The sequence below is a fragment of the Suricata suricatta genome, chromosome 15 (genome assembly GCF_006229205.1).
Source record: "Suricata suricatta isolate VVHF042 chromosome 15, meerkat_22Aug2017_6uvM2_HiC, whole genome shotgun sequence".
Taxonomy (NCBI): domain Eukaryota; kingdom Metazoa; phylum Chordata; class Mammalia; order Carnivora; family Herpestidae; genus Suricata; species Suricata suricatta.
In genome coordinates, this window is record NC_043714.1 from 7,426,362 (window position 1) to 7,444,023 (window position 17,662).

At 41.9% G+C, this 17,662-nt stretch overlaps 1 protein-coding gene across 2 annotated transcripts in view; it reads left to right on the plus strand.

Annotated features, from left to right (window-relative positions):
• Window positions 1–17,662, plus strand: part of TGS1 (trimethylguanosine synthase 1) — a 41,644-nt gene that overhangs the window by 8,225 nt on the left and 15,757 nt on the right. The window contains exons 3-10 of one of the 2 annotated variants that reach the window (XM_029923599.1): window positions 1,266–1,426; window positions 2,032–2,857; window positions 5,073–5,190; window positions 6,621–6,707; window positions 8,797–8,971; window positions 10,995–11,286; window positions 12,605–12,763; window positions 15,334–15,477. In XM_029923599.1, coding sequence (XP_029779459.1) covers window positions 1,266–1,426; window positions 2,032–2,857; window positions 5,073–5,190; window positions 6,621–6,707; window positions 8,797–8,971; window positions 10,995–11,286; window positions 12,605–12,763; window positions 15,334–15,477 — 1,962 coding nt within the window. The remainder of the gene's footprint in view (window positions 1–1,265; window positions 1,427–2,031; window positions 2,858–5,072; window positions 5,191–6,620; window positions 6,708–8,796; window positions 8,972–10,994; window positions 11,287–12,604; window positions 12,764–15,333; window positions 15,478–17,662) is intronic. The other variant, XM_029923600.1, reaches the window with a different exon arrangement.

The window sequence follows — 17,662 nt, forward strand, 5'->3', positions numbered from 1 at the left end:
ATGAGTTCTAGGCTAAAGTCAGCACAAGTGAAGTGTGTCATGTTCCCTTAGAAGTCCTTTAACTCTCACAATGATGGAACACGTCACTGTTTCTTCAGCTGATCGCTGGACAAAGTGTGTAGTTTGTGTTTCAACGTATTGTACAAATAAGGTTTCCTTAAGCACCAAGCTTCTGCTAAATATAAAATATGCGTACTGTGGGGCACCTGGGTGTCTCATGATCTCGTGGTTGTGACATTGAGCCCTGCGTCAGCTGGAGCCTGCTTGGGATTCTCTCCCTCTCTCCCTCTACCCCTCTTCCCTGCTTGTGTGCGCTCAGTCTCATGCACGTGCGCGCTCTCGCTCTCAAAATAAACAAACAAATAAATAAAAACACATACCATGAAAGGAACATAAAACTTAGTACACTTGTTTTTTCTGTTTGCTCTCTCTTGAACTTTCACTGAATGGAATGGTAAGTGGAATCCCCCTTCTTATTTAGGCAGAGATGTTTTTTCCCTCTTTGTTTTAGTAGACTTTGTGCACAAAAGATTTCTTGATAGTCTCCATTTTTACTTTATAAAATTCACTGTTCTGGTGCCTACAGTCATTTAGCTGGAGTGCAGCTCAGCCCTAATTGAGTATGCAAATATATAAAGTGATTATTTATCTCACATTTCAAATGGTTAATGGAACATTTGAATGGCATTTACCCTACTAAGGGTGTGATATGCTGTTATCTAACTGTATCAGTATGAAGCGAAACTTACTTTGTTATAATAAGACAGGTTTTTTGGAAGACCTAGAATCAAGGAGTTTGAAAGGATCTTCCGGTTCAGTAGATTTCAGACTTTTAATAGCAGAACGCTTTCATTAAATCCTCTCTCCCAGAGAGTCACAGAGAACAAATCCGGGTTGAGATCGAAGGACCCTCGTGGCGCCTGAAGACATTCCTTTCACCTCTCTTATTACCAGCTCCTAAAATAGCTCCACAAATCATCACTTGTAATTCACTGATCTAGTTTAGTAATAGTGCATATAGCGAAAATATGTTCGCCCTGCGATTACTCCACCAGGTCCCCCCGTACATCCCTAGTACTTTACACGGTGCAGAGTACTCGGCCCAGCACAGAGGAGGTGCTCAGTGCGTGTAACTTGGATGGGCAGCTGGTAGCAGGCAGAGTCACACTAGAAGTTGTCTCTTGATTCTTAATTGGCTGTTTTTACTAGTCTTTATAACTCCTAAAAAATCTAAAACGAAGCGAACAAATGCTTGCTGTCTGTAGGAGACCAAGCGACAGAAGAGGAGGAAGGTGGCACTGCAGAGTCACATGACAGCAAAGGTGTAGGCCTGGATGAAGGTGAACTTGATTCTGAGGCTGAGCTCATGAGAAGTATGGGACTGCCACTTCAATTTGGTGGCATGTCTGCGCATAAGAATTTTGAGGTAAGTAGCGGTCTCTGGGCGCTCCAGTCGGCTAAGCAGCTCTTGATTTCGGCTCAGGCTGTGATATGGCAGTTTGTGAGTCCAGGCCCCACAGTCAGGCTCTGTGCCAGCGGTGCAGACCCTGCCTGGGATCCTCCGTGTCTCCTGGCTGCCGCTGCCCCACTTGTGCACCCGCTCTCGATCTTTTTCTCTCCTCCTCCCCTTCTACCTTCCCCCCAAAGTCAACTTTAAAAAGAAATAAAATATTTTAAAGAATTTTAACGTAAGTATAAGTTACTTTTATTTCTGTTTCTTCATTTTCTTCATAAAATATGACATGGAATTATTTTATCTCAAATCTAACACATTCATAAATTAGAGCACTCCACCTCTTTTTAAACGTACGTGTGTATAGATTAACCAAAACTGAAAGTTTTGATATGTGTTTGTGTTTGATTTTTCCTCCTTGTGTAAACGTAGTAAAATTAATTTGTGGGTGTAACTAAAGCCCAGGATGGGGGTTTGAGGATATATTATTTAATTTAATGGTAAAATAGACTTGGATTCTACTTTCCCTTACAGTTTATGAGGTGCATTTTACATTCAAGTTGTATCTCTTTATGTAGGTGTCTATGAATACGAGAAATAAAGTTAAAATCAAAAAGAAAAAGAAAAAACACCAGAAGAGGTACTTAGATGAAATTATGAGAGAATCTTGGAGAGAAGAATATGAAGAAGATGACATTTTGGCCTCAGATGATCTGTGTTCAGTTGAACAGTATGAGAATACCAAAACATGTAAACTTCAAACCAAAAAAGGCATTGAAACTGAAAATCTTTCTGTTGAAAATACATTATGTCCAAAGCTAGAAATTACAGAGAACTGGGAAAAGTATTGGAATGAATATGGCAGAGACTTATTATGGCAAAGCTGGCAAGAAAAACATTCAGGTCAGACACTGTGCTCTGAACCTTGGAACATTCCTGATACAAAAGAGGAATGGGAACAACATTATAGTCAACTTTATTGGTATTATTTGGAACAGTTTCAGTATTGGGAAGCTCAGGGTTGGACTTGTGAGGCCTCACAAACCTGTGATACAGAGAGTGATGGGCCTAAAATAGAAGTTGACAACAAGAAAGATGAAAATTGCATAAAAGCAGACTTGGCGTCTTTTCCATCTTCATCTATTATAATTGATGGTGAAAGCTCTAGTTCAAGTGATAAAGAGCATAATGAAATACTTGATGGAATTAGTAATATAAGTCTGAACTCGGAGGAGGTGGAACAGAGCCCGTTCGAGTCTTCAGTAGGTTGCGATGGATGTCAGTTGCCAAGTGAAGTTGGCAGCAGTAGAGAATGCCCCGCTTCTGGCCAGAGTGAACCGTGTCGTGGAGGAACTGAGGACAACAGTGGGTCTGGGAACAGAGGCACAAACCGACCAGCTCAGGGTAAGACTGGCCACGGCGTATGCTACTACATAACAGCTGGGAAAATGAACCTACTGAGCAGAGTAATGAACGCTGATCCTTTATGCTGGCCTTAGACAATGCCAACCACATTGTATAGTTTAATATGACCTAATCCATAGACCACAAGTGGTTTGTTACCCTTTCATATAAATCAGAAGAGTATTTGCAGAGGGTTGTCAAAAGTATCATTCTTTCCACAATTAAAAGTTGGAATTCCCTTGGGGCGCCCGGGGGGCTCAGTCGGTTAAGCATCAGCTCAGGTCATGATCTCACGGTTCGTGGGTTCAAGCCCCGTGTTGGGCTCTGTGCTGACAGCTCAGAGCCTGGAGCCTGTTTGGGATTCTGTCTCCCTCTTTCTTTACCCTCCCCTACTTATGCTCTGTCTCTCTTGCTCTCAAAAATAAATAAAACAAAAACAAAAAAACCTTGGAACTCCCTTGAGAAATTTAGAGTGGGCACGAAACTTCCAAGTTTCTGTGAAGCAAAGGTACATATAGGAGGCATGTTAGAGAGTGGTTCAGAGTACACAATGGATATCAGGCAAATCTGATTCTAAGTCATATCTGGAAATTTATTTTGGAACAAATGAAGTCCTGAATTCATTAATATCTGGAAAATTGACTTCAGGACTCATTATCCAGGGTAAGGAACTTAGTTGACTTCAGCCTAAGTGATTGAAAATGTAACAAAACCTATCATGCAAATTGGTGTCTACCAAACTAAAGAAAGGATGAAAGAAAGCCAGTGAGAGGTATGTTAAGAAAAGTCAGAGGTGGTCAAGAATGCTTTTGATGGGGAGAAAGATTCTAACTGATGGCAACAGGAAAATGAGAAAGGAGGAGATTTTTATAACTTACGAATTTTCTTAGTGGCCTAAGGTGTGCTCCTGGATGTTTAGTGCTAGAAAAGTCTGGTTTATGATATAGGACTTTCTTCTCAGTCTCATTCTATAGGAAGCAAAAGGTTTTGGCCTTTTATTTAACAGTTGGATTTGCTTTGTTCCTTGGATTGCTGATCTTCATCTAGCTGAGTTTCCTTTAGAGAGTTATTAAGGACCCTACCTACTTTTTAATTTCTTTTTTCTCTGCTCTTCCAATGGAGTTTGCTTAAATATTCTCATTCCTTTCTATTTTGGTGTTATTTTCATTCTTTTTTTAATATGATTATTTTCTGTTAGTCTTTTGACACTCCTCTATACTCTCTCAATTACTTTCTGTGCTGATTTTGACGATAAAACTTGAAATCTGTGTATTGGCCCCTGTCTTACTATGTGATGTTACTCCTTTGATCATCCCCTCGAATCTTCCTGTTTGTTCCCCTTGTCACACATAGTCAGCCTCATAGTCTCTGCGTTCTGTTGTCTTTTCCTAATTTACATGCTTAGATTGGCCATTTCTATTGCCTTTTCCCTTAATTATGATTATAATTGGACATTAATTAGTCCCGGGGTGAGTGCCATCAGGATCAGTCTGAAAATTCTAGGTTTTAATTTGTTTTGGATCCTCCCTTGATCACAGCACAAGGGATATATTGCATGTTTTCTATGTAAGTTTATATGTTTTCTACTGTTTAAGGTTGCGTCTTCTGAAAGAGTCTATGCCTACACAGAGTATCTAGTGTCTACACTGCAGATAACTCCCCACTTCTAGTCCCACCTACTCACTTTGTGCCAGTCTGAAGGAACAAAGACAGGTGCATCAGGTGGAGCTGCTACAAGTTTAAATATTCTCTTGAAATGACAGAGCTTACCTTCCTGTCACTTCTAGTGTTAATTTAAGGGCTATATGAGAGACAAATGTATTTGCTTCTTAATGAAGAGAAATCATTTTTAATCAATGCATTGCACTGTCTTCAGAGTCACTTAAGTTAAAATTCAGTCAAAATGGGATAACTATTCAGCTTTCACAAAAGTAACTAAGAATTAACGTATGTTGATTTGGACATTTATGAGGAAAAAGTAGTTTTTATTTGCTTTTTAAGCAGTTAGATAATGGAGACTTTAATAAATAGACATAGCTGCATAGCTCAGACAGACTCTGCATGCAGATGCACAGAATAGGTAGATACGGCCTGTCATGCCTGACATGCACACACGGTTCATTGGAAGGAAGGCAGTAAAATATTTTGATAGCCTTTGCAAAAGGCAGAATTGTCAGAACAAGGAGAAAAATCCACGATATCTCTGCCTCTTTAGATGCACAGGACTCTTCGGAAGCAAGCACAATCAAAGAAAGACCACGCCCCAGCAGTGTTGATGGAGATGAGAGTGAGGAAGAGCCACCTGAACAGAAGCCAAGCAAACTCAAGAGGAGGCAAGTAACTCGTCCTCTCCCTCTCCACGGGGTGGTAGCGTAAGCACTTGTGGCCGTGAGGGGGTGGCCGCAAAGCGCGTGTGACATCACAGTACCTCTAATCCTGTGGGGAGAAAGAGGAGACGTACTAGCCTTGGAATATGGTCAAATGCCAACTATTCTGCCACACTTTCTTGTCTATAAAATGGAACCGGTGCTTCTTTAAATGAGATCATCAGGAGGACTAGAGCAGCGTGTCATGTATCTGACAGTGCTGCCAGTAGGTGGCGGCTTTTCATAATTTATCCATAGATTGGGTTTCTCAGAAGGAAGTTCTGAATTTTTTTTTTCCAAAAATCTGAGTCTTTGTTATCACAGAATGTTATTGCTAAAAGACCTCAAGTATCTCATCCAGTGCTCTTAAGCTGGAGATGGGAGTGTTAAGACAAAATGGAAGCAATGCGGTGGCCGCCCCAAGGCTAATGCCCAGACCAGCTCCTCTCCTCTGGGGCAGTGCTCTTCTAGTACACTGCTGATACGTGGGATTAAAGAGGCGAGTGATAGAGGTGGGCTACAGTCAAACGCCAGTTCTGTAAAATAGGATAGGACGGACGTTACAGAACCTATACATTAGCTAAAATCATTTCATTTCTCTGAGAGGATGTGAAGTGTTCCATAGATAACTTCTATGTTCCATACAGCTTCTAGAAAAGCAGTATGCAGACTTTGGAGGCCCAGTGACCTAGCACTCTCATTAAAGTGTGCCTCCATTGTGTTTCTTTTATATGGTACATGGTGCTTCTTAATTCCTCCGTTAGTGCCTGGAGGCAGAGACCGTGTGCACTTACACTTCTGGGACGTAGTAGGTCCACCGTAAATGTCCAGTGAGCTTAATTTGTAAGAATTACTTCTCACCATTTTCTCTTGCCTTAGTACTGTCACCCAGGTAGTAGGGGTCACTAGGAGGCATCCCCCGTAGATCAGTGATCATGGGTTACTTAATAACACTTGTATCACAACCTTATTCATATTTTTTTGGTAATTTTTTTGGTTGGATTGATACTTCTCAAATGTTTCCTTCTTTGTTTTTTAAGGAAAATTTCTCCATTCTAGGAGATTCGTTTAAGGTTGTATTTTTTACAGATGTCTTTCCAAAGGCAAATGGAGAGATCTATATTTGTCCCATGTTCAAGAGTAGGGAGAATTACTTGACAAAGTGTAGGGTTTGAGTGCTTGTTGCTGTGTTCCAAGTACTGTTGGGTACTTTATCTTATTTGGAAAATCTGGTTAAAGTACTCTTTTCTGTCTTCCTGGATCTGTGAGTGGAGCTGTGGTTGGCTGCTGTGATTAGAAAGTGTGTGTATGTTGACTCTGTGTGCCTTTTAGTATTTCCATTAACTGCTGGGCTGTAGCCATAATGGTTCATCACTGTTTACCTTTTGTTTATTTAGCCACGAGCTGGACATCGATGAAAACCCAGACTCAGACTGTGATGACAGTGGTTCCCTTCTGGGATTCAAGCATGGCTCAGGACAAAAGTAATTATATGGAAATACCATTGTCTTCCCAAACTCGTAACACTTGAGCTGTCCTTAAGTTCTCGGGTATATCATTCAGATAGCTAATGATGGTTATAGATTTGATAGCATTTGAGATATTATAGTTAAAACACTAACGCCTCTTGTGGAGAGATCACCGCACATTTGCTATACTCACATATATCAGTTACTCAGTTGTACTTCAGACAGTCCAATATCATTATTACAATTTCATAGATAAAGCAGCGACTTGATCGAGATCATATCATTTCTTAGAGAGGGGACTCAGGCCCAGGTTTTGAGACTTCTAAGCAACCCTGACTTATCAGTATACACACATTTACCTAATCTTTGTGTGTTTAATTGATTACCCTGCATGTACGTCTAGGTTGTTTCTGAGATCTAGGCGTATGTCTTTGAGGGTCCCCACACGGTATTATGTGTACCAATCGTTCATCCCTTCACACTGCTGAGTAGTGTTCCATTGAGTGGATGTGCCATGGTTTCCTTCACCATTCATCTGTTAAAGGACATTTGGACTGTGTATGGTATTTTGCTATTACAAATAAACTATGAACATTTGTATACAGAAGGTGTAAGTTTTCTCTGGGATTAAAACATAAGAAAACTGAAGGGTTTATTGCATATACTGTGAAAACCAAACTGAGCATTTAAGGCACACTAAAGACCTACCATTTATGTTAACATGCACCGGTGATTTAAGCCAAGATTGAGGTCTTTGAGGTTTCTAAGGATTGAGACTTTGTTAGTTGTGAAATTTTAACTGATACCTAGATATTACACAGTCCGTAAGAAAAGGACATGGATCCCAAAGTTGACTTCGAAATTGAATCCAAATCAGTTAAGAATTAACATGCTCATATAATACTACAAATAATATTGTTTTTTAATTATCAATTACCTCTCCTTTATGGTGCTTGAAGGCAGTTGCCGTTCATATAATCATTTAAAGCTAAAGGTCACAGAGATTAGTAATAAGAGTATTTTGTTGATAGTGCCATGTTTAAATTCCTGGCAGAATATATTTATACCCGCATGTAATTTTATTGAAAAAAATTACTCGAGTGGCTCTTGCAGTATACATCACTGGAGATTTATTCTGTTACCTGGGATTTAAGCTAGCTATTCTGTCTAGGATCCCAGTTCTACTTAGAGAAAAAGGATAAAGGGGCACCTGAGTGCCTCAGTTGATTAAGTGTCCAACTCTTGATTTTGGCTCAGGTCCTGATCTCATGGTCAGGATCACATTGGGCTCCACGCTGGGCATGGAGCTTGCTTTAAGATGCTCTCTCTTGCTCTGCCCCTCTTCTGCTCTTGCACTCCCGCTCTCAGGAAAAAAAAAAAACGAAGAAGAAAAGGATAAATGGACTTTTTAATAAAGTTTATAATATGGCTGGAAGATAACCTAATATAGAACACTAAACTGTTCAGGAGTTTGTAAGTGCTAAATTGTATGTCACACTTTAAGTTTCTAATAGTCTGTGGGAGAGGTGCTCACTTAAGGCTTGATGTAGTCATAGAAGTCTTTGTAGCAGATCTGTATCTTTTTTAAGACTAGAAAAATTTAGATGGTTAGATCAGCAGATATTTTCTAATTATTTTGTTAATAAGAGTTTGCTTTGGTAAGCTCAGATTAATTTAGGTCAAGAAATCAGTGACCACTTTTAAAATAATTGAAGTCCAGATGTATAAGTATTAAAGAGCTTTGGTGTCGTCTCACCATGAGAAAACATTATATTTCCCTGATGTGCAATGGGGTCATTATAGTTTTCTGCGATTTCTTTATTACATTTGACTGTGTAATACCTGCTTTCTGCTGTATGTAAGATATGTTGATACTCCCAACTGATGTTTCACATTTACTTAAAATTTTAACATACAACTGAGCTCTTAAACTCCTATGCATTTGAACTTTATTTCACAATTTTTGTAATTTATAAAAGTGAAATTAAAATGGTGGCTACTTATTGAGAAATAGTGAAAATTGTCAGTTTTATTCTCTTTTCATATAAGAAAACAAGCTCCTAGAACTTAGGATTTTAGTCATCTTCCTTTGGTTTGGCCACAGATACGGTGGAATCTCAAATTTTAGTCGACGGCGGGTCAGATACCTGCAGAAGAATGTGAAGTATAAGTCAAAGTTCCTGGACATGAGAAGACAAATAAATATGAAAAACAAACACATCTTCTTTACTGAAGAGTCAGAAAAGCCAGTTTTCAAGAAAAGCAAAGCATTGACTAAGGTATGTATAAATTTTGTTTTATATTTACAGATAGAATCTCATTTTGTGAGCTTGACTCAAATTGTGCTCAAGTGGAAATCCTGTTTCTACCAGATATAAGGGTGCCTAAAATTCTTTTCCTCTTGCTTCCTAAAGGCATGTATCATGTGAACTAAATTTGAAAAAGAGTAAGTTGGTAGTAATATGAAAGGGGGGATGTTTTGAAAACTATAAGGTATCTAGGAAGATAGATAAAATTGCCTTGTAAACATAGTAACGGTGAGAATTTCTCATCTGCTTTAGGCTAAGTAGGATCCTGGAAGTCAATTTCTAGTACAGCTTTTATCATAAGTCTTAATTGTGAGGTCATCCAGAGGCGATCAATTAAACATTGCACTAACCAGTTCCTCCTGATGGTCTCGGGTGAATTTAGTGATTTACATGGTTAACGGGGATACTCACGTCCCCTCTCTTGGACCCTGCTGTACCTGCTGTCCACATGCCCGAAAAACAAAAGTAACTAGAATAGTTCTGCGTGGTCTGATGAGTGATACTTTTCCATTGTAGGGACGGGGACAGTTTCTCATGAGCAAAACCTTTGTATCATTGTATCATTCGCTTCTTCAGCAACTCCTCTGGGCAACAGAATAAAAGCTCAGATCCTGTGATGACTTTGTTTTACCCTTGAGGTACATTATCCTTCCTGACTTCAGCATTCTTGCAAAACATGCAGCAGATTTATAGCTGCCTTCATGTTTTCCTTTTCATTTTAGATTGGGTGGTTGCTAGTGATATTTTAATATGTTGGTGCTCCTGGTTATATCTGGAGCACATTTCCCACTTCAGGTCAGTCCGTCCTATAGAACTTTGCACTTGTTGGATATGATTGTCCCTGTACATCCATCTGTAGACTAAGAGCAGAAACATACCCACTACGTATTGCCGAGGAAAAAAGAAATATGGCTCTTGTGTCCTTAGTTATCTGACTGATATGTAGGCACAGTCCCCTTGAAGATTCTGGGTTTGTCTGTACTCATCTTCCCATTTCCTAACTCTTAGGAAGTCGTGAAGGTCTGATACCAAGAATATTCTTTTTTTTTTTTTTTTTTGTCCAAAGCCAAAAAGCAAGGGTCGTTTATTGCAGGTTCGAACCCGAGCCTCTGCTCACTCCAAGCTGGTGGAACGGAGACAGCCAGAGAGCCAAGAATATTCTTGTAGGGGTACCTGAGTGACTCAGTTGGTTAAGCATCTGACTCTTCGTTTTGGCTCAGGTCATAATCTCATGGTGTATGGGTTCGAGCCCAATGCACTACACTGACAGTGCAGAACCTGCTTGGGATTCTCTCTCTCTCTGCCCCTCCCCCCTCTCAAAATAAATAAGTAAGCCTAAAAGAATTTTTTTAAAGAATATTCTCATTACAGAAGTTTGTAAGGAAGTTATCTGACCTTGTTCACATTTCTAAGAAACCTAGTTTTTAGGAATCCTGTTCAGGCCCTACTCTATTAAAGGATAGCTTGCCTTCTTTCTAAGATAGCACTGCTCTTTTTCTTCAGATGGGCACTAAATCTTTTTAGTCTATCTTTGATGCTGAGTACAATTTAACATAGATTATAGCCTCAGCCATTGAAGAAAGGTCTGCATGGTTTGAAAAGCTAGTATTAGTGACGGCAATGAGTAGGTACATGTGTAACGGGAACACCACATAGCCTGGTTATATTGTCAGAAACTTCACATGGAGAGCTACCGGGACACTTCAGCTTTATCCTCTTAGTGCTAATTGATTACAGGAAAGTCATCACCTTGTGTTTCATCTGATATTTTCTTCCTTTTAAAGAAATCTTTAGTAAGGTCACGGTGTGCCCAGATAAGAAGGCGGTGCCGGTAGCTCAGAATTACTTTTGCATAATTAGCTTGTACGGTACCGTGCTCTTACTGGAGCTAGTAACTATGACAGCTTCTCTGGGAAGTCCACGCGGAAGGGCAGGGAGGACCGCTCTGCACGACTTGGAATTCATTCGTGCCTGTGACGACTTACAATTTCAGGTAGAAAAGTTCCTAAGATGGGTCAGTGACCCGGTGGAAGAGGCAGTGTCACCGGACAACTTACAGGACTCGTGCACAAGCAGTGATTCAGAGGAGCAAGACACGTCTGTGAGAACGGGCGATGACCCGCTGGAGGCGAGCCAGCGAGGACCTGGACCGTGTCGGGCCGTATCCGCGGCCGGGGAACTTGAAGCAGGAGACAGTGAAGGAGACGGCCCAGGGACGGCTCGTGCTGATAAGGGAGACTGCGCTGCTCAGGTCGCCCCAGACTCTCCTCAGGCAGACGCTGCGGGTGAGACCAGATCTGCTCCCGCTCGCGGATGCAGTCAGAGGGTGTGCTTCCCTGACTGACACTTACTCGTCATCTCTACCTAAGGATTCACCCCTACTTCACTTTACTTTATTTTATTTTGAGGTGGGGGAGAGCATGCGTGCACATGCGGGGAGGGGCCGAGAGAGAATGTGGGGATCGATCCCACAACCCTAAGGTCATGACCTGAGCCGACATCGAGAGTCAGACACACAACCACCCGAGCACCCAGGCACCTCTCACCGCTGTTGGTTTTAAGTGGAGGGAACACATAGGAAGTGTAAATGGGCTGGTGGCTGTGATTTGGGGCCAGAACACTGCGGCCCTGGCTGAGCAAGCACCCTGACGCCAGGGGCTGCGTGTGGGAAGGCGGAGTGCCTCTGCTCCGCAAACACAGGTCTTTGCCGCGGCCCTGTTCCCTGGGCTGAAAGTGACTTTTATCCCTCTTAGAATTTGGTACTGTCAGGGTTTTTCTTTTAAGAATTCTTTTTATTTCAGGGCACCTGGGTGGCTCGTTCGGTGGAGTGTCCAACTTCGGCTCAGGTTATGACCTCACAGTCATGGGTTTGAGCTCCACATCGGGCTCTGTGCTGACAGCTCAGAGCCTGGAGCCTGCTTCGGTTTCTGTGTCTCCCTCTCTCTCTGACCCTCCCCTGCTCACACTCTGTCTCTGTCTCTCTCAAAAATAAATAAAAGTCTAAAAAATAGAAGAAAAAGAGAAAGTCCATCTCTGAATGAATGAGATCCTTTTCTATTAACATCAAAGCAGTGACCTGTTTTAATTTCCTTTAGGTCATGGGTTCTTCAGGTCATGTCTGGGTTCAGAGGATTGACCAAGCTGAAAGTTAGGACTCAGTCAGTCTGGGAGATTTTATTTTAAAGAAGGGAAGAACAATGATTGGATTTCTGTAATTGACCAACTGAAGTAGTGCCTTATGTAGCAGAAGTAATAACTTTTATATCTATACAGTGTCTCTACACATCCGCTAACAATCTTGTGAAGTAAGTAGAGAAAATACTATTCATTCATTCCTTCTGAGGAATTAAAACTTAGATCTTCATGAGCCTGGGTTTCTGTACCAAGCTCATGGAGCTGATCAGCAGCACAACAGAAGCTGTAACCTAAAGTCCCTGCTGTTTGCATCGGACCCCCTGCTTCTCCAGGGGTGCCATTGCATGCATGTGTTCTGGGTGCATTCCCGAATTGTGAGTGTGGGATGTGGCTGCACTTTCAGATAACTTCATCTGTGATTTTTTGTTCATAGTGAGCATCTGTGTTTTTTATACTCTTTTATTTCAGCTGAAAGTAAGAAGAAGAAGAAGAAGAAGAAGAAGAGCAGGAACAGAAGGGTGACTGGCCTGCCTCCCGAGATAGCCGCGGTGCCCGAGCTGGCCAAGTACTGGGCCCAGCGCTACAGGCTCTTCTCCCGCTTTGACGATGGGATCAAGCTGGACAGAGGTAACGTAGGTGTGATTTCTTCAGACACTGTCTTGAAATAACTTCAAACTTACAGAAAAGTGGCAGGAAGAGTAAAAAAAAAATGCATAATGCCCTTTCCCCAGATCTGACTTTGTAACATTCTGCCACATTTGCGCGATCATTTTGTCTGTGTGTGTGTTTCTGAGCAATCCTGTGTGTGTGTGTTTTCTGAAGTTGTGCAAGGGTCCTTCATGTAACTTCACCTTGCTGCAGTGCTCTGTTCTGCAGGCCAGACTCTAGTTTCGTCTGTTACCCGAATCGTGTCCTTTATGGCATCTTTTTTCTTCTACCTGAGGATCATGTATTGCATCTAGTTTCATGTGTTTTTGGTTTCCTTTCACCTGGAATAGCTCCTCAGCCTTTTTTGTCTTTCTTGACTTTGACATTTTCCAAAGAAAAGTGGCCAGTTATTTTCTACAGTGTCTCTCAGTTTGAGTATATATGTATTTTAAAACTTCACATTCAGGTTTAATATGTATTTGTAGCATTTTAGGAGAGATCGCAAAAGGAATCTGTAGATTATTCCCAGAACATCTGACAAACACGTACGCAGCGTGCAGGGTGTAATTTGACGAGTTAACACTGGACTCGGAGCTCTTCCGTGAGGGCCCTGCTGTGTCCAGAGCGCCTCCTCAGTTCCGTCCTGCAAACCAGTGCTTCGCGTCGGGGCTGCCTGAGCATCGGTCTTTACTAACCCTCAAAACCAGGAGGCTTGGTCTGGGGTCAGAAATTTGGGTTCTGTGAACCTCTTCTAGTAATTTACAGAACGCTGGGTATTGAAGAAAGTACCTAGGAGTTTGGAGAAATAAGGCTGGATAAGAGCTTTTTAACTCTACAAAAGGAATTTATATTTATATTCTTGCAACAATGAGGAGCCATTTAAAGTTTTGGTGAAGAAAGGGAACAGGAGGGGCACCTGGGTGGCTCAGTCGGTTAAGCCTCCGGCTTCGGCTCAGGTCAGATCTCACGTTCGTGGGTTCGAGCCCCGCGTCAGGCTCTGTGCTGACAGCCAGCTCAGAGCCTGGAGCCTGCTTCCGGTTCTGTGTCTCCTTCTCTCGCTGCCCCTCCCCTTCTCATGCTCTGTTTCTCTCTGTATGAAAAATAAATAAAACATTTAAAAAAAAAAGAAAGGGAACAGGAAAATTGGTGAATGATTTTGTTCAGAAGAAATCTCTTTCTGAAAAACATCTTAATTTCTTCTATTAGGAAAGGAAGTCAGTATCCTTGTATCCTTTCTTTTTTTTTTTTTTTTTTTTTTTGGAGCCAAGAAAGCCTTTATTGGGATCTGCGATTCCCGGGCGAGGTCCCATGACCCGGGAGCAGGAAGTCGGGGAGGTTGAGCCTGATAGGCGATGGGCGGGAGGGGGTTTTATGGGTGAGGGAGTTCTGGGTTTGACCTTAGGAGGGCAGATTATCAAATAAGGGCCTTTCAGGGACCTGGCGGGATGGAATAGGTCGCCTTGTCTGTCAGGGTGATGGGAAGCTGGAGCTTCATGATTGGCTGCTTCCAAATGGGGCAGGACATCCCAGGTCTGCAGGTGAGGGGTGGGGGGTCGTCTGTGCACGTGTCCTCCTCCAGCCCCCAGAGAAATGGCCACTCGGTCACTGTCCCAAGGTGACTCTTGCATTCCGACCTTTTTGGTGTTTTGATGCAGCGTCAGGTCTCTGGCTACTTGGATCGGAAGCTGTTCCAGTGTTGCCATAGACACTCGGCAGGCTTGCCAGACTGAGTTGCACATTCACATTCACCCAATTAGTTGGTGGGGTAGGGTTCAGATCCTGGACCAGAAGCTCCACAGGAGGGCCCCGGCCTTCGGGGCAGTTTCCATTTCAGCACCAAGGCGAGATCCCCGAATCGGGAAGGAGAGAGCTCAGCTAGAAGCCAGCTGCTGAGCTGCTATCTCCTCCCGGGTTTCGGCACCAAATGTAAGATTTAATAGATGGAGGCAGAGATGGGAGGAAAGAAAGAGACCAGGTTATGGAGCCAGCCAAGAAAGCCTTCAGTGTCCTTTCTTTTGGAGGGGGTCCAGGTCCCCGTTTCTGAACATGAAGAGGGATTTACGATTCCCACAGCTGCGTGGCCTTTTGCTGTCAGCTTCTTGATTCTCCTGACCCTTTGGAAATGTACAAATTTTTCCAAAGTGTCAAGTGCAAATCTGGGTCAGCGCTTCCCTGTTAGAAATAAAGTAATCAGGAAACTCAGTGGAGTTTGGGGAGATGGCCGGTTGAATAGCTAACTTTCCATTTTCCATAATTGTCATTTATACTTCACAGAAGAACTAAAATTGCATTCAGTTATTGGAAGTGTATTATAAAAGCATCAGGCAAGAACTGAGTGGTTGCTTCTGTGAAAATTGGGAATGGGAACGGTACTGTTTTTTATAACAAGCTCTGTTGAACTTAAAAAAAACTAATCTGTTTATAATCTTTTGAAAAGAGAAACGAGATGTTTCAGGTATATAAAACACACAGTCCTGTTTGCTGTGACGTCTGTGCTTGGGCCGGCTTCTGGAAAGGGCACGTCTCACGGGCATGCTTTTCTGCTGCAGAGGGCTGGTTTTCGGTGACTCCCGAGAAGATCGCGGAGCACATTGCTGGCCGCGTCAGCCAGTCCTTCACGCGTGGCGTCGTGGTGGATGCGTTTTGTGGAGTCGGAGGAAATACCATCCAGTTTGCCTTAACAGGAAAGAGAGGTAATTGGCCATCAATGGAAGAAAGTAATTTATTTTCAGTTTATTTGAATAAAAAGTTTCCTTTTGCTTCAGCCTATCTATGCTGAGATATTCTATATAATTAGTAATGTAATGCCAAATATTCAACGTAATAACAGCAGGGTGCCTGGGTGGCTCAGTTAAGCGTCCAACTCTTTAGTTTGGTTCAGGTCATGGTCTCACAATTCATGAGATTGAGCCCCCCAAGTGGGGCTCTGTGCTGACAGCTCAGAATAAGTAAATAAACATTTAAAAATAATAATAATACTAGGTAGCATATATTGAGCCATACACTTTCTATCACATACCAGTGTAAGTACTTAATATGTATACACTTACTAGTCAGCGATCGTGTGAGGTGCATCTTTTACTGTCTGTGTTTCACAAATAGGCAGAAATAAAGAGATGAAATGACTTGCCCAGGATTACACAGACACAACTTGGTGAAGCCAAGATTCATGACATTGTAGAAAACTACCAGTTGTAACACGGGAAGCCATTCTTTACAAGAGTGGATAGGGAGGCACAGTTTAGCCACCTTGATGACTTTGGACATCATTTCACCTCAGTTTAAAGGAGACCTTAAATTGAGATAATCTCTGTAATACCTTTCAGCTTTCACATCATAAGACTCTAAAAACCTTTCAAGTAGTAGATCATCCTCGTGTTTGACTTTGGAATCACGAAAAAAGAAAACCTCTATTTCTCTGGATCTGTCGAGAACTATGTCAAGTACGTAGTGCGTGTGCTGTTTCCCAGGGAAGAGAAAGCTGTATAAGCTTGAGCAGTCCACCCGGATTGGCATAGCTGAGCCATGAGGCCAGTTTTTTGTGATATCCCTGTTCTTTCTAAATTGTTTCAAAAGCGTAGTATAATGTGACATTTTAAAGACATCAGTCATACTCTGAAGATGCTTCTTTTTCCTGCCAACATCTTTCTGTTGTACATGTAGTTTCCATTTCAGTGAATTACAGTTAAGTCTCAGTTTATATAAAGTTCTTAATGTTAAATAGGAAAGCATGATTCTGGAAGCATAACATAGAAGCTAACAATGATGGAGGAAAACTTAATGTGAACTGTAAAATGTAAGACGAGCTGTGACCCTCATTTAGTCATGCTCTCGGGCATGGCATTGCTTATCTTATATGGTCTCCTAATAGCCTGAATGAAAGTTTTCATAGTTATTGGAGTAGGAATTATTTTCTTGTTTTCCATGAATTCATTATTTACTCTGAAATTTCCTCCCTGTATTTGTCAGATAAGCCATTCCTAGGAGCTCAAATCTCTTTATTGCATGAAAATGAGTTTTCCTCAAAAGTTGTCAAATTGGTCTTATTTTGACATTGGATCATAACGTGACAGTTAAAATATCTGCCCTCCAATAAAGCAGCAAATAGATCTGGATATTTTTTCAAATATAATGGCACGGAATATTGTAGGTTTGTATTTCGGTGAATATAGGTCTGTAGCCAAGGCCTTCTGCAGCTTAGTACATATTTGGTAAAGGAAAATGTCTAATGTGGCTCCCAAGCTAAAGGAAGTCTGTTTCTGCCGTGTTCTCCCAGATCCACCTGTCATCACAGCGCCCTAGGGCCTTTTAATCACGTTCACGCACGTGAATAAGATAGCCAGCACCTGGGAGGAAAGGGAAGCAGAAAGCAAACACCATGCCTCCCTGGCACTCTCGTGATCTGCCATCTGTCTTTGTAGCATGTGGAATGGGAAGCTTCGGACTCCTCAAGCCTGGTCAGCATAGTGGCGTCCTGTGACCTTTCCCAAACAAGCAGCAACAGCTCACAGATGCCTAATATTTTGTATGTGCTGTACCGTGGGAGGGAATTCCAAACATCTGAAGTATAATTGTGTGCTTACGTATCTCTGTGTGTGTTGATATATATACACACACACACATATGCATATAATCATACTTCAGTATGCACACACATATGTGTGTATATATATCCATCCACGTGTGAGTATATAGCATTGTGTGTAACTGACATGATCCCTTTGTGCCACCTACTTCCTTCTACTCAGATAGTTGTTGTCTGTTCACATACTCAGCTGTATGTTAGAGAACCCACGAAGTTTTGCATTTTGATGTTAAAGATCTTCCCCTCTCTGTACTTCGAGTATCACTGCTCTTCAATAGAATTTTCTGTGTGAT